This window comes from Glossina fuscipes, unplaced genomic scaffold (genome assembly GCF_014805625.2).
Source record: "Glossina fuscipes isolate IAEA_lab_2018 unplaced genomic scaffold, Yale_Gfus_2 257, whole genome shotgun sequence".
Lineage (NCBI taxonomy): Eukaryota > Metazoa > Arthropoda > Insecta > Diptera > Glossinidae > Glossina > Glossina fuscipes.
The window spans coordinates 300,867-317,346 of record NW_023998600.1 but is presented as its reverse complement, the minus strand read 5'-3'; the positions used below and the strand labels follow the sequence as shown (position 1 = coordinate 317,346).

General features: G+C 34.1%; 1 protein-coding gene across 1 annotated transcript; it reads right to left on the bottom strand.

Annotated features, from left to right (window-relative positions):
- Nucleotides 1–880: 880 nt before the first annotated feature.
- LOC119642767 (ras-like protein 1) lies at nt 881–2,880 on the bottom strand. Its single transcript, XM_038042036.1, has 4 exons — nt 2,747–2,880; nt 2,116–2,435; nt 1,793–2,049; nt 881–1,724 (listed from the first exon to the last, which is right to left on the bottom strand). Exons 2-4 carry the CDS (start codon nt 2,252–2,254, stop codon nt 1,548–1,550), a joined length of 573 nt encoding a protein of 190 aa, XP_037897964.1. The 5' UTR covers nt 2,255–2,435; nt 2,747–2,880; the 3' UTR covers nt 881–1,547.
- Between the last annotated feature and the right edge of the window lie 13,600 nt (nt 2,881–16,480).

Genomic DNA, 16,480 nt, shown 5'->3' with positions numbered 1-16,480 from the left:
CGCTTAGTACAGAAAATTATTCATTTTTATTATTATATCCTTTTTATTGATAAGACAAATATACTTATTTATTTATCTATTTTTCTTTTCTTTATCTTAATTTTTCAGTTATTTCATAATATATTTAATTGATTGAATGTATATCCAGAATGAAAAAGAAATTTTTTTCAAATGATTTTTTTTTTTATTTTGCACGATTGCTATTATTACACATAGAAAATTGGATACACGTAGATATTACATATAAGTGTAAAATAAACAAAAAAATCATGTATCAATTGATTGAGTATAAAATAAAAAAAGTAAAAATTCCATAATGTATGCGTAGCATATGGTGGCAAAATATAAATCGTTATAAAATTATATCTTAAAAACAAAAACATTTTTATGTCATTTAACTTAATTTTTTGTTTTTAATATTAGTTATAAAAAGAAAGCACTTTGATCTTAGCTTTTTTTAAAAAGAAAAATATAGATTTCTTGTCGTATGGCATAAAAGTAATATTATAAATTGTTACGTTGTAGCGAAATGTCTGTCCATCTATGAAGCTTTTTTTTGTATGGAATTAAATTAGTGAAAAAAATATATATTAGCACCGAATTTTTGTTTTTTTTTTTTAACATTAAGCGCTTGTTTAAGACCCTCAGAAATTCTCTTACGATCCTTTGTGCGTATGTATGAAATTAAAAAATAACAAATGTATACTTGTTCATAAAATAAAGAAACAAAAAAGATTTTAAAAACTTTTTTCGCCTTAAGGTGAATGTCGGATATTCGTCATCTAAAAATTACAGACTTTTCTGTTTATTATGAAGGTGTGTCGAGTGGGACAAATTTCAACATTCAGATGGTTTTCAAGTCGTGAGTATTTGCTAAATATTTTTTTTTTCTCGAAGTGATGTTGTGATTACGATAATCAGACCGGGAAACAATCAAGCATGACTAAGAATGGTTATTATTCATTTACTTTTTTTCTTTTTTTTAGATTATTTCGTGGCAACCAAACAGAGGGACTATCGGCCTGAAGTTGGCTAAATCTCAAATATATATATCCATATCTTTTTGTACGGCCGTTGTATAAAGCGGACTAAATTGAGAGTAGCCTCTTTTATACCATTTTTTATTTTGTTACATGATTAAAAAATAAGATGTTTATCTCGTTGAGGTGTTCTAGATATTGCATTTTTTGCGGCCTTTACGAAACTTATCCACCGTGTAAAAAGAATTGCGTGCATTTACCTTAAGCGTATTTCTCGTTGAAAGACAAAATTCGCATATCACCTTTGTAAGCGGTGAATATAAAGCAAAAAAAAAAAAAAAATGAAAAAGATGTGGCAAACTATTGCATTGCTTTCAGAAAAAAATGAAGATGTAGTGATGACTTTAAGAGCAAGACTTTTCAAAAATAATAATAACTACCACTGAAGGCATTATGAAGATATGAAATAAGAAGCCGGTCTCTTATGCTGCCTCCAAGAAATTAATACGAAACTCCAGTCAGCTCAGCTAATCATTCCATTCTGCTTAACCCACAGATAAGGTATAATTAAAGAAGTTCGCATTTAAAACGCCGATTTTGCAGTTTATGTGTTTTACGTCCTCTTCTCCCTTTTTGCTCTTTATCTTTACGTATTTCGCGCACCAATGTGTAGAAAGCGTCGTCCACACCCATACGTGTTTTTGCCGAAGTCTCTACAAACGGTATACCATACTGTTTGGCTATCTAAAATATATATATTCATAACACTAATAATTGCACGAAAAAATGTTGTATATCAATGATTCACTTACTTCGCGTGCCTGGTTCATGTTAACGGCCCACGCTTGTAAATCGCACTTATTACCCACCAACACCATCGGCACTTCTTCGGCATCCTTAACACGTTTAATTTGTTCACGATATGTGCCAATATCCTCAAACGATTTTGCACTGTTGACAGCAAACACCAGTAAAAAACCTTCACCAGTACGCATATACTGATCACGCATAGCTGAATATTCCTCTTGACCGGCAGTGTCCAATATATCCAATAAGCAGGTTTCACCATCTAAATGATTATCAAATTTTTTTACTTTCATTATTATCATTAATATTAAGTTTGATTTTTATTGACCTATGACCACTTGTTTACGATAAGAATCCTCAATGGTTGGGTCATATTCATCTACAAAATGGTTTTGTATCAATTGTATGGTTAAAGCAGATTTGCCCACACCACCAGCACCCACAACAACAAGTTTATATTCCGTCATTATTTGTTTTGTTAAATGACGTTGATTTGGTGCTTTGTGCGCTCTTGACGTCTGCAGCGTTGCAAGAGAGTAAATAGAACACAGTCGCACACGCACGCACTTGCACACACTAAGTAATATCAGTTGAATCAGTCGAATATTTATTAATTGAAAGGAAACTATGGGAAATTCTTCTGCTTTTCTGTTGCATTGAAAAGAAAGACGAAACAAAGATATGATTAATTTAATATAATTTAATTGAAAAAGAAAAAATTATAAAATATGCACCGCACAAGAACGAAGTTATTATTACAATTATTGTTTATGCGGTAATAAGCAATGAACACGTTAGAGATAAAAATCGGCGAATGATTCATTAAGCTAAGAATTTATTGCTCCTTAGAATTTTGTCAATAAAATTGATTACATTTCTCATTTTCTTTCTTTTTTTGATAAATTTTTTTTTTTTTTTTTAACCACACACAAAAATTTTTTTTTCTTGATGGCGTTTACCTAAATTTTCTTGCAGTTATTCTTAAGTTTGTTGAGCTTAGTTTTCAACTTTTTTTACTTTTAATATTGTTTGTAAAATTCCATTAATTAGTTAAAAATTAATTACGAAATTAAACAGAAAAGAAAATTAGGCTAGTCAGTAGCAAAGTTTATTAAAATCGTCTCCCTTGCTTGCTTCTTCCTGCTTTTGTTCGCATTAAAGGAATTGCCAATATCGCGTAAAAGAAAAAAACCCTTCTAATGCCAGAGAATATCCCCAAAGCAATAAATAAGAACACAAATTTTTGTTGGGGATAATTTGCTGTAAATTAAATTTCATTTTTGCATTATTGAAAAGGTAAGAGAAAGTAAAATATACATTTAATATATAAAAAAAAAAAATGAAAAATGCAATAATAATAATCAAAACGATGATAAAATAAAACGGAATGACGAATTGTTACATTTGTACAAACGCATGCAGCAACCCGATAATGATCATATTGGGTGACTTTTGCCGACGGCTTTGCAAATTAGCAAAAGTATTAAAAAAATTTAATAAAAATTCATACAAACTAGTGAAGAAATATTTGCACTTTTTATGAAAGATTTACAACGATTTGGAAATGAAATTTCTTGTGTTGATATCTTTTTTTACGCTTTGTGATCTTCTTAAATCTGAATAATTTTTCACTTTTCAATTTCACTTTTGATGTACATTTAACAGATTTCCTGAGTTATAAAGCTCTTTTAACAGATTTCCTGAGTTATAAAGCTGGCGGCTTTGCAAGTTAGCATAGAGTATTACGTTCTTTCTGCAAATTAGCTAAACATTTCGAAAGTTACCTGATAGAGAGCGTACAAGTGTAAAACTTTCCTATAGGACACAAGATGGCCATATTCTATTTATTATTCTCACTTTAGTTAACAAGGAAAACATTTGGAATTTCTTTTACTGAGAATTTTAAGAGGAAGAACTTTTTCTGAAAAGGTGTATGTATATGGAAATAAAAGTTTTAATGCATTTATAATATTTTACAAGTTAGCTTAGAATTAAACCGTGACAATTTTTAAACACCGCCCTCGCTAAATTCTCTATTGAAAGGCAAAGCACAGAGTCGCTTATAATAAATAAATGGTTAAAAGCCCAACTTAACAACTTAAATGTTAACGCCAATCAGCTATGTTAAATGACCAACTTAATCGACAAAAGGGATTCAATTCTGTTATATAACGGACCAAAGGGATTCCTTTCTGTTAAAATGCAAAGCCGTCGGCAAAACAAAGATTCAATTCTGCTAATAGTTATAGTTATAGTTGGCAACAGGGTGAGAAAATTTTGAATTTTCTTTAAATTGAAAATTCCTAAAAGTAGGCAAACTATTTTTGATTTTTTTAAATCATCATTAAAATCTGGTAGTTACTAAGTGCTTTTATTGAAATCTCTCTTAGAAACACTTGCATCGGGCAGATCAGAAACAAAGCCGTCACAATCTGTGGAGATCACATTACTAGAATATTCTGCGCTGCGACAAATCAATTGGTCAAGAAAGGAATCAAATGCAGCAGTCGCGCGATAAATGGATAGAAAATGGAACGTTATTGCGTATATATATAAGGTATAGTAAAAAGTATACACTATACTATTTCTATATTTATCATAATAAACTGGAATTTGCTTCCCGCAAATAATATATATGTATATTTTATAAATTAGTGACCCTTACCTTAAATTAGTCTTGTACTAGGTACAAGAGCTTTGCAAATAGCTATGTGCGCTCCAATTATTGTAATGAAAGGCGAGACAGATCCCTTGCAAATTGCTATGAAAGAACAAAAGAAAATTCCCATCATTATTACACGATTTCTTCCCGATCACTCAATAGTGGATCATTAATAAGAACGTTCTGTGCAATATTAAATTTTAAGCTGAATAAAAGTAAATATTTTTGTATAAGAATTGATTGTTCTACTAATTTATTATTAATTTTACATAACACTAATCAAAATTATACTAAACTTAGAAAAAACTAATACGGACTTCGTCTTTGTATACAAAGGCTAGCTCCAGGCGTAGCCATGTTCTTTGTCATAGCACACACATTATAAAAGTCCAACCGATTGTTGACCTGTTTGACACATACTTTCGACAACACATGTTCCTAAACCACAATCTGAAAGATTTTCTTGCCCAAAAACCTGAGAAGCACCTTTATCGCTTGTGTTCTCTCCCCCCTCGAGCACGGCTCGTGATTTTGTAGCAATTTTTGAGTAGCTTTGCTAAGTGCTAGTGTATTTACATTGGAGGCCAAAGTTGCACTGAAAGTCTCTTTCGTTTCCCCCAAAACGTGACAAGTGTAAGGTAAAAACGAAAAAGGGTAGGATTACACCTTTTACCACTATACTACAATAATCCGTCCCGTCCATATGTACTTTGCTTGATCGTGTATTCAAGTGTTGCGTGGTGGCTTTGGGAAATGCTATTGGGGTTAATAAAGTAGGTGGGACGGCCGCCAGTACAATTCAACTTATTTCTTATGTTGCAAAGGATTCATAAAGCTATGATGAAGTTTTACGTTATGCTTGCCAAGAGGCCTTTATATTTCATTTCTGTACATCCAAATCGTATAAGGTGTTTTTCATCAGTTTCAGGTTTTCCGTTTTATATATTTTTCCAAAAAACAATGTAAAAAAAGTATTAAGCTTTGTCGTCGTTTGATCATCTCTGCAAAGAGGACGGACAGAAGCACAAACCCCGTGATTCAGTTTTCAACAAACTGATCAATTATTGTTATTATTTTTTTTTTATTAATTACTTTAATGATTGAAAAGTTTACTGAAAATTGAGATCTTTTACATATTTTGGATTCCTTGTATTATTTTTAAAAAATAATATTTAAACCACATTTGATAATCAAATTAAATTAAATTAATTCAATAAAACAACATTGTCATTACATAAAAAATAGCATGGGCATGTGTAACACGATTTTTTCCCCGAATTTATTATTATTTTTTTTTAAATTTTGAAAATGTTTGCTTAAACGAAAGCGTCCCTTAAAACGCGTATATAATGTATTAATTTGGGGAAAAAGAAATCCATTATTTTTTCGGTAGATGGCTGCACTGATAGATTTCTCGTAAGTATCGATCAAACAATTTCCGATACTGTACATTTACATACTGTACATTTCGCAGTAAAAAAATTCTTTTGCTGTTTTTTGTTTGGTGCATTCAGTTGTGAGTTACAGCGTGTTAAAAATGGAAGTGAACAAAGAGAAAATTCGGTACATTTTACAGTTTTTCTTTGACAAAGGCGAAAATGCAAGCCAGGCGACTAAAATTGTGAATGGTGTTTATGGTTCCGATACTGTAACAACCAATTATGTGCAATTTTGGTTTCGTAGATTCCGTTCAGGAATTTTTAATGTTAAAGATGCACCTCGCACAGGTAGGCCGGTCGTCGAAAATGTCGATAAAATCGGAGAAATGATCGTAGTTGACCGGCATGTTAGCAGTCGTGACATCGCCCAGGAGCTAAAAACGCGACCATAAAACAGTTTTAAACCATTTACACAAAGCTGGATTCAAAAAGAAGCTCGATGTTTGGGTGCCACACCAATTAACAGAAAAAAACGTGATGGATCGAATTTCCATCTGTGAAGCCTTGGCCAAACGGAATGAGATAGACCCATTTCTTAAACGGATGGTAACTGGAGATGAGAAATGGATCACATACGATAACCCTGTGCGAAAACGATCGTGGTGAAGCACCTCAAACGGTGGTCAAACCAGGACTAACGGCCAGGAAGGTTTTGCTATGCATTTGGTGGGAATGGAAGGGGATTATTTATTATGAGTGGCTTCGATATGACCAAACGCTAAATTCTGATCTCTACTGTCAACAACTGGACCGTTTGAAGATAGCGATTGACCAGAAACGGCCAGAATTGGCCAACAGGAGAGGTGTCGTGTTCCACCGGGACAACGCTAGGCCACACACATCTACAGTGACTCGCCAGAAACTTCGGGAGCTTGGTTGGGAAGTTTTAATGCATCCGCCATACAGTCCGGACTTGGCACCAACCGATTATCATCTTTTTCTTGCATTGCAAAATTTTTTTAATGATAAAAAATTGGAATCTAGGGAGGATTGTGAAAATCGACTACTAGAGTTTTTTGCAAATAGAGACCAGGACTTCTATGAGAGAGGCATTTTGAAGTTACCTTTAAAATGGCAACAAATCGTACAACAAAACGGTGCATATTTGACCCAAATCGGACAATCCGAAACATGTTAAATAAAGTCCTGAAGTTCATATCAAAAAATAATGGATTTCTTTTTCCCCAAACTAATATTATTAGGTTTAGTTTAATTCAAGATTTTGATCAATAATTACATAGTTGCATATATATATATATTGTTGGTTTCTCTTTTATTTATATAAATGTTTGTTAAAGCGGTGCTGCGCAAAAGATCTGAGCTGGTTTCTTTGAATATGTCGAACATCAATTTGTTGCACACACACTTAAAGCACTTATAGTTACAGTTCTCAAGCTTTAATGAATGGTTGCTACTGCTTACAGACGTCCTACAAAGGCAGTTTAAAACTTTTCATGCTATTCACCATCCTTGAACTGCACAAACAAACAGTACGTTATTACATACAGGTGTATATAACCGAGAGTAAAAGTTCATCATTCTACTGGATGCATTGACTTAACGGGCTACAGGCCTGCTCCACTTTTTATATTAAAGAAGGTAGTTAATGTTCATTGTGATATTAATGCATATATCGTGCAACGTCCTCCCAACAAGGAAACTACAATTATAACTACGATAGCAACGCGTTAGATTGTGGTAATTAAAATTATGATCCCTTTAATCGTAATCCCGGTTCGGGTAGAATAACTCTATAGGCTTTGATCTAGACAATTATATTAACAGAGACAACTTTTGTCCTGAACACTGGATAACATTTAGGGAAACATTCTATCGCTTCGTATGCTCACCGAAACGAAATTGGCTGGATCCCAAGAACATATATATGTACCGCCTATAACGCCAATCTACTTAATGTAGAAAACGCCGAGAAACACTTATTCATCCTAAAAGAATTGATTTTACAAAAGCAGCGTGAGAATACTCCTTTCGTATTGATTGATGATGCATTTGTAGGAAATGTATATATATAGTAAACTATTATCGCAATTTATTGGCCTTTCGACAAAGTAATAAAAAAAAACCCTTAATCGATTAGCCATAGTTGCTTGTTCTTCTTCCTTTTTGGTACAGTTTGCTTGTTCTTCTTCCTTTCTCGTATAGGTTGCTTTCAAAAAGGTTTGCCCACGGAACTAATAAAATATCCTGACGATTTGCGATCTATAGATCATAGGTATAGGCCTGACAGCCAAATCAATATCAAAGAATCCGAAGCTCAGAAAATCATCAAAGATTATCGTAAGCAAAATAGATAACGAGAAGATTTATGGTGTTGAACATTAAAAGCAGAAAAAATAGGATTTCATTTTATAGAAAAAGGATGAGGACACGTTGTACCATTAGATTCATAATATTCTGGCGGATAATCTAGCTTAGATTTGCACTTTACTTTTAGGTGTTTCCGTTCGTTGGCTTTTTCTGTTGGTTCTCTTAACATGTTCTTTTGTTGGTTGATTCTCCTAAAGTGTTATCCCGGCGATGCTTGGAGAGTTTTCGAAGGTATCAAGGTTCGTCTGCGTGCAGAAAGTCCAGTACACAACCGTCTGATGGGTGCCTCGCATATGCTGGGTTGATTACTTATCCTAGTACAATAAATTCAAAGGGGAGGGTAGTAGAGGTGGCTTCCCCGGACGTATGGAAAATCAAAAATGCAAGTATGAAATCAGGACACGCGCATGCCGATAATTCTAAAGCATGTTAAGAACTATGGAATTCAATTTGTCTTATGTTGTAGAATGCTTTTCCCACACTGAACAAAGCTATCTTTTCCAATTGCAATTTTGTTTTGGTTTGTCCTGTAGGTAGAGGTACGTTGCTCGATTGACGGTAACGATAAGAGAAACAGCCTGTTTTTATAGTGGGAAGAGAGGCAAATTTCTAAGGGCTTAGAATTGCTTTTGAGCTCATTCAATTGAACCTACGTAACGCCTATAGGAGGGACACCACACTACGAAGGCATACTCAAGTATTGGGCTAACTAAGGACATGTATAACGTTTTTGTAATGTAAGGATCCCTCAGTTCTTTCGACCACATCTTGCGAAAATTAAAACGTAATCTGAATGGCTTCCTTCTTAAGAAAGAAAGCTTCTTGCATTTTTTTACATTTGATTTCATAAAATTTAAGAGGCATCACATGACCAAATTATTTAGGTCGGTTTGAAGCTGATATGATTGCGATTCCAATGAGAAGGCAGAAAACAGTTTAACGTCGTCAGCGTACATTAAAATCTGGCTGGATTTAATCAACGAAGTCAGGAACATTAATGTATAAATTAAATTAAAGGGGTCTTAAGTGCCTGCCTTTAAGCATCCCAAACGTCATAGGAAATTGGCGAGAATACAGAGGTGGTGACCATACTTCCACGTGCAGCTTGTGCGACCTGCCCTTGATGACCAGTAGACATGCATGAATAGCCAGAGGGAAAGGCGGAGGTGTTATTTTTATTAATACTTTTTGAAGAAGCACACAAAGTAGCCGGGGAAGAGATACCCATGCCACTTCACCACAGCTGGAACGAGTGGAGCTTCCCAACTTATTTGGAGCACTTTTATTACCGGCCAATGATAGTGGAAAGGCTAACGTTCCTTTTAGGCAAGGATAGAGCACCCGCAAGAGTCGCGAGTCAGATTTAGGCGAAGGCAGAAATGGATTACCATATGCTACACTACGAGTCGCTCTTGTACAGGTTGTGAGAGAAGGCGAGCGTTCTAGATAACGACACTTATTGAACATTGACTTGATTTTTTCAAACTTCCCATAAGAGTTTTGCTTAGTTCACGGAACCCATTTCTTGTGAATAGCTTATAAAAGTCCTGTTTCCTACAGTCGGGATATGACCAACGTAAACCCTTCGAGAGATCAAGGACTGCATCTGCAGCACGGCTTTTGCTACCTGCAAATTACGCATTACAAAAGAGTTCGCGAAACCAACAGGTAATGAATCGTTCAAATTCAGGGCCCCTTTTTGTTGGACATGATGTAAAAAAACACTCTATGCCAAAAAGTAACAGAGAGAAGAGAGAGAGAGATTGTGAAAAAAACAACAAAGTTTGTCTCGCATACAAAAATGATCTCTCAAATTAGACGTAAACTTCACACTACTAAAGATACAGCGAATAAAGAGCAAGCCAAGAGAAAAAACTGAAAACACTCAAAAAAAAAAAAAAAAACAAGACAGACACTTATTACGGAGAGTGTCAAGTGATGATCGCAAAAACTAAGACGAATAGAAATTACAAAACTTCTTCGCACAAAGTAAAACAGTACAAGTACAACGCGTGCGCAGAGTTGCCAACCTGCAAAAATTTTTTAAATTTATGACGACCTAAAATATACTAATATCAACCAATTCGTGATGTCCAACCTAATAGATTAAATGATTACTCACTGGTTGTTAACTAAGTAGCTGACACTTGTTGTATATAGACAATGGGATGGTTTTTGAGGTCAGAATCTTTACTATGAACGAAGTTTGAAAAGCTGTTTTCCTTCCTTATTGATAACAAGTCCGTCCGCACAATTGTCTACCCGTAGACCCCAAGCAGTCAGTCTCGTTTGTCCCTTACATGGCTTTTTGATAATCAGTAAGAAAAAAAGAGAGTGAGAAAAGAAAATGTACCCAGCTAGGAAAGGTCTACAAGTGAATGAAACTTATACAAATGTATAAACTCTATAAAATGTATACACATGTGTGGAACGTATAAGAAAATAGAAACTCTATAAAATGTACACAAATGTATGAAAAGTATAAACTGTATAAAACGTGTAAAGGTCAACGAGCACGTAGCAGCACGCTCAGCTTTCAGTTGTGTTACAGCAGCCAGAGAGAAACTCGCGATACGGAAACGTGAAAGAGTAAATATAATAATAATCGTTCGGACCGAAAAAGATATATCAAAACTTTAAAGAAGAGTCCGGTCACCTAGCGAGTTTTTTGCTCCCACTCCCCTTAAAATCGCTTATCTATTGTAAAATTCCTCGGAAATAAATAAATAGAAACGTAAGACCAAAACCGAAGGTCCATGTCTTTTTAATACAAATTTTGTTGGAAAGAGTCCGGGATTAGCTGAGTATACCCTGCCCAAGAAAACTCGTTGGTTATGATAACGTCAGTATTACATTTTTAAACCTTGATCTCCTCCGCATTGACTTATGCATTGAATCATATAATGACATTCTGTACTTTTCCAAATTGTTGGAAAGTGGCGATTATAGCTCCTATTGCGAAACGGGTTGCGTCTGTTTCACCAGGTCATTATTGCCCTATGAGTAGCCTTCCTGCGCTGTCGAAAATCTTTGAGCGGTTAGTAGTTGATCAGCTTGGGTTGTTTTTGTGTTCCAAGAATGTACTTCCTGAAGTCCAGCCAATTTATGGTCCAGGTCATAGCTACAACACCAGTAGGTGCGGTCCAGAGTATAATAAGGGCAACTTGACGATCATGGTTACGATTGATATTTCTAAGGCGTTCGTTACTGTGAATCATAATTTGCTCTTAAAAGAGCAAACTTCTTACTTTGGCTGTGGTCACACCGCTTTAAAGCTTGTTTGGTCTTACCTTGATAATCGGTGTCAGTGGATGAAAGTCAGTCCCTCCTTCTCTTCGATTAGATGCGTCAACTCTAGTGTACCCGAAAGCTCTATTTATTACATATTTTTGATAATACACACAAATTAACATTAATTTTCTTCATTTTTTATTATTTTAATTTTTTTTCTTCTTAATTTTATATTAAATTTACATTTTATTTATAGTTATATTATTATAACTACTAATATAGAATTTTATAGTGTACATATATATAAAACATGTAATTATTAATTATTAATATTTTTATATTGAAATGGTATAACTTCAAGTTTTACCTTAAATTAAGCAATGCTTTTAAGCCTGTCAGCCATTTAAAAAAATTGGCAACGCGCCTATCACGCTATCTTAAGACTGGTGAGACTCCACTGACAGTTAGTTCATACCATAATTGGTATGCGTTTTGATGGTGGATGAGCTGGATATATTATGTGACCAGATTATAGCGCACCTTTTTGACTAGCACACTCCAGTCAATGATGTCATCAACAATTTATTTATTTATTTTTCCGAAGAATTGCAAATATAGCGGAAAGCCAGACAACATCGAATTTTGCTTTTTTTAGATCTAGTGGAGGAAACAAGCGCAGTTTCCCAAAAAATCACAACAGACGCGTTTCGATTTATTCGGTATATAGTCGGGGATTGCCAACAATTATCATAGTCACAACGATAGCCTTAGCAAAATCCAATTTATTAAGCAAAAGTTTACGACTTAACAATGGTCATGGCATGTGCTGGTTTAATTGTCAAATGAAATTAGAAATCACCTTAAGAGAAAGTCCGACTAACGATTCTCGTCTAATTTCAGACAATGTTCTCAGTGCATCTTCCTTTTTCTCAGCACCTTTAGGTATTTCATTCTTAATTAATTTCGTTTTATTTGTAATGACACTACGTTACTGCAATCCTGTTAAGCGTGAAATTTTTCGTATGTAAAGTTCAAATTGGGCGAAATCGATCTTAAAGAGGCGTTTCTTTATGGAAAAAGAACGTTTTACTATGAACACAAGATTATAAACGGTCAAACTGGTTGTAAACTTTAAAAAATGTCCAAATAAGTAAATAAATAAATTGATATTTGTTAAATTTTCAAATTTTCTTTTCATTCGGTTTTTGTTTACAATAAAGAAATTTTATTTAATCAAAGAATTATGCTACAGGTCTTTTTGGTGAAAACAAAATGAGAATTTTGAGTAAGAATTTTGCTGAGTTTTTGTTTACTTTTATTAAAAAATATATATGTATTTTGTCCATTTTCAGAGTAGAGTGGATTGATTTTGGCCATTTTCACACACACACTGATTGATTTTGCGCGTTTTCAGATAACAGCGGATTGTTTGAAATACCGGTGGAATGCTTTTCGTTAGTATTCAAAGCTAAATATTTTGCTCACCGTATTAACATCCCAGAATTAATATCCTATTAAAAACCACTCTGTGCTGAACATACGGTGGAGGGAAAAATGAGATAATTCAAATTCATTAAAGTCAAGAATAATAATACAAAAAATTTGTGATGAGAATGTCTTTCGAAATAAAGCCTGCCCAACGAAACAATAATCGATTTAGCACCACAAACCCTGAATTATTAAACAAATTAGAAGGGAGCGGTGATTATATTAATGCCGCCATATCAATTCCCAGTGCAAATAGAGTAATCAGCGTACTACGCGAGGATCTTATTGAGAAAGTAAGAGCGGTTTACCGTTTTAGGGTCGTCAATGGTCCAAACGCTCAAACTGGTTGTAAACTTTGAAAAATTCCCAAATAAAATAAATAAATTGATATTTGTTAAATTTTCAAATTTTCGCTTCAATATGGCTGAGAGTGAAACAGAAGTAGTTATAAATTTATAAATGTCACGCATATGTGCGACAGCAGCTCCTTACCTTCGAATACTAGTGGCGCATCAAGTGTTAAAAGCGTTTATGTTGATGTTGTGCGCATCCGAAGGCCAGACAATAAGCGCTTTAATGAAAATGAAGATGGGTGAGTTTTAATGTAAAATCAGAAGATTTTGAGCAATACTATTATATATGAAATTTAAGCAACGATCACATTTTCCACCCGTGCACACTGAATTATTGCATGCGTTTTCTCAAAAACGCGACATCTTTGATAGATTGGTTAGCTCAAACCATCGCTCCTTTTATTTATGAAAACGATGAGATTAGACGAGGAATATTTTTGCAACTCTTTAGCGGCACCAAGGAGACCCGTTTTGCCTTGGCTAGGCAGAACTCCCTGCCACAAATTCATACGTTGTTTTGTGGCGATCCAGTAACTTTCAAATTTTAAATGTTACAATATGTTTACAAATCGGTGCCCCGTTCACAGTACACTTCTGGGCGAAGTTCATCTGCAGTGTGTTTAACTACTTACGTAATCAAATGTCCCGAAACAAAGCAATTAGTCTTGCAAGCGTAAGTTTATAAAATTTGACAGCAAATAAATAAAAAGATTATTATTCTTTATTCAATTTTTCCAAGTTGTGCATTGTATTGGCTGTGTACGTTACTTAGTGTTTGTACTTGTCTCAAATGTAAGAAACTGGACTCTAAATTATGGTTGACATATAAATTGTCGGCGTCGAGCAGGTCTGTTATTTGGATCTCTCAATGTTCTCATCAGAGGTAAGTTTTTATATCACAACAAATTCTTATTGCTAGCATTTTATGATGAAATCATTTAGATCGTTTCATTCATCATTTAAAATCGTTTTGGATCACATAAGTTTACGCTTTCTGCCATCTGCCATGCAAGAGCTCCCCATAGAAAGGAAACATGTATAATTTTTATTTTATTGTGGATCCGCCTGAGTGGCCGAGTAGGCAAGAATCTCGAGTAGCAACTTAATGATCGTGGGTTCAAATCTTAAGTGCGGTAGAGTTTTTAATAAAGCCGAAAGCCTTAGATGTGCTTTAAGAGTTTAGTTTTAGAATTTATTCTCTGGCTAAATTTATAATAATAGTAATAATAATATTTTATTGTGGATATAAATGAAGATTTTATTACGCTAAGTGATGTATGGTTTTTACTGACTGCCCCTTAAATATAATGTTTTTATTTGCTTAAACAACGTTGTATTGATTCGATGGAATCCGTCCAAAAGTACTTCTTACTGCTCGGGAGCCGAGTTGGGCCTTTTGAAACGTCAACTCATCTTAGATATAACCTTCGGTATGACAATTAGCTTGTTAACTTAAGTCTAAAATTCATCGCGTCTTCGGTAACGATTGCAAACCCAACATCTTCATCAATACACATATTCTTTATTTATTGAACTAGTGCATGTCACGTTCGTTCACGTTTGCTCAATTTTAATTTGTCCCTTCCATTCGCTTTTTTATTTTCCTCATTTGAAGTCAGATTTATTTTTATGTTCGTAGTACGTACAGTTGGATTTTGTACAAGATATTGAATTAATAAACAATGGCAACTAATTCTTGTTATTATAGTTTCTTCTTCTTCTTCATGAATATTCAGTGAGTGAGCAACACCGTGTGAACGTTTGTTGTATGTTATAAATAAGTATAAATCAGCTGATGATACATAAGAAGTTGAATATTGGGGTGATTGAAAATAGCTTGACGTTTGCTAAGCAAATATAACAAAAACAATGAAAAGAAATTGGGATTTCCCCCTAATTCCCCTTAATAGCATGGCAACTTTGCTCTTATCAACGTGTTTAATTTTGTTAAAAAAAAAAAAATTCCGGCGTTTTTAATATTCACTTTCACACTTCTTTTCGGTTTTATAATTGCAAAACAGACACATGCACTACAATTTGTGATATTTTAAATTTCTACAGATACAAAAAGGGAAAACGTAACAACAAGGGGTCCGTTAAAAAATATGCTTCCTCCTCACTTCATGGCAGGAGTCGCCATTGGGTTACTATTTTACGTGTATTACGTCTATAAATCCAGCACACCAGTGGCTTATATTGATGGCAATAATGAGAACCCATCTAATTATGGGTAAGTTGGATTTTTGGATTTAAGCCGACGGAAAAAAATTTACTGCGACTATTTATTTTAATAGACATCCAATATGCGGGATCTGCGGAAGTGAAGTGCGAAATCAATATGCGCGGCAATTTTCCTGTCATCATATTTTCCACTCACGATGCCTTAGTGAACGCGGGCAATGTCCCACATGCGGTTGAATTCTCTAATCTCTATATTATGGCGCGGACATTATTATTCTTTAGCATTTGTTCATGTCTAAAAATGAATGGAAACCAAACTTTTCCTTATGGTTGTGCAAAAATAAAGTCTTTAAAGATGATAAGATAATGTACGACAAAGATAGTAATAAATAAGATCAAGCATGTCGCTTTTCACACCAACAAAGATCTTGAATTTCGTGTACATGTTTTATAAGTTAATTAAAAGTGAATTTTTTTATTTTTTCTTATTTGCGTATGTATCTTTCCCAAGACCTCTTGGGTTTTGCAAACATCCCCACAATTTTAGTATACCCCAGATGCGGTGTAGAGTATAAAAAAAGTCACAGTAATAATTGATAATAGAGTAAAATGAAATAAATTAGCGAAGAATTTTGAATTTCGGAGCACTTCTGGCAGTTGGCGGATTGCACGACTGAGGTCATGCATTGTTTCTGTGACTTCTATAAATATTCTATAAATACACCTCGGGCTTTAGATCTTATTCTGGCTACAAAATGTTCATAAATATAGAAAATTATTTCCAGCTTTGTTTAAACTTTGCATGTTCTAAATTCAAGATTTAGTTCCAAGGAAAGAATTACATCTTCTAGAGATGTCGACCACCGCACTTTGCAGTTAGTTAATAATTGATGGACTATTAAATATTTGTTAAGGATTTATATGTAAGACGTCTTACAACCCCTTAATCAACCCGATGTGTCCGTTACATTGAATTTAATAAAACAGAGAAATTTAATTACAATTGAAAGA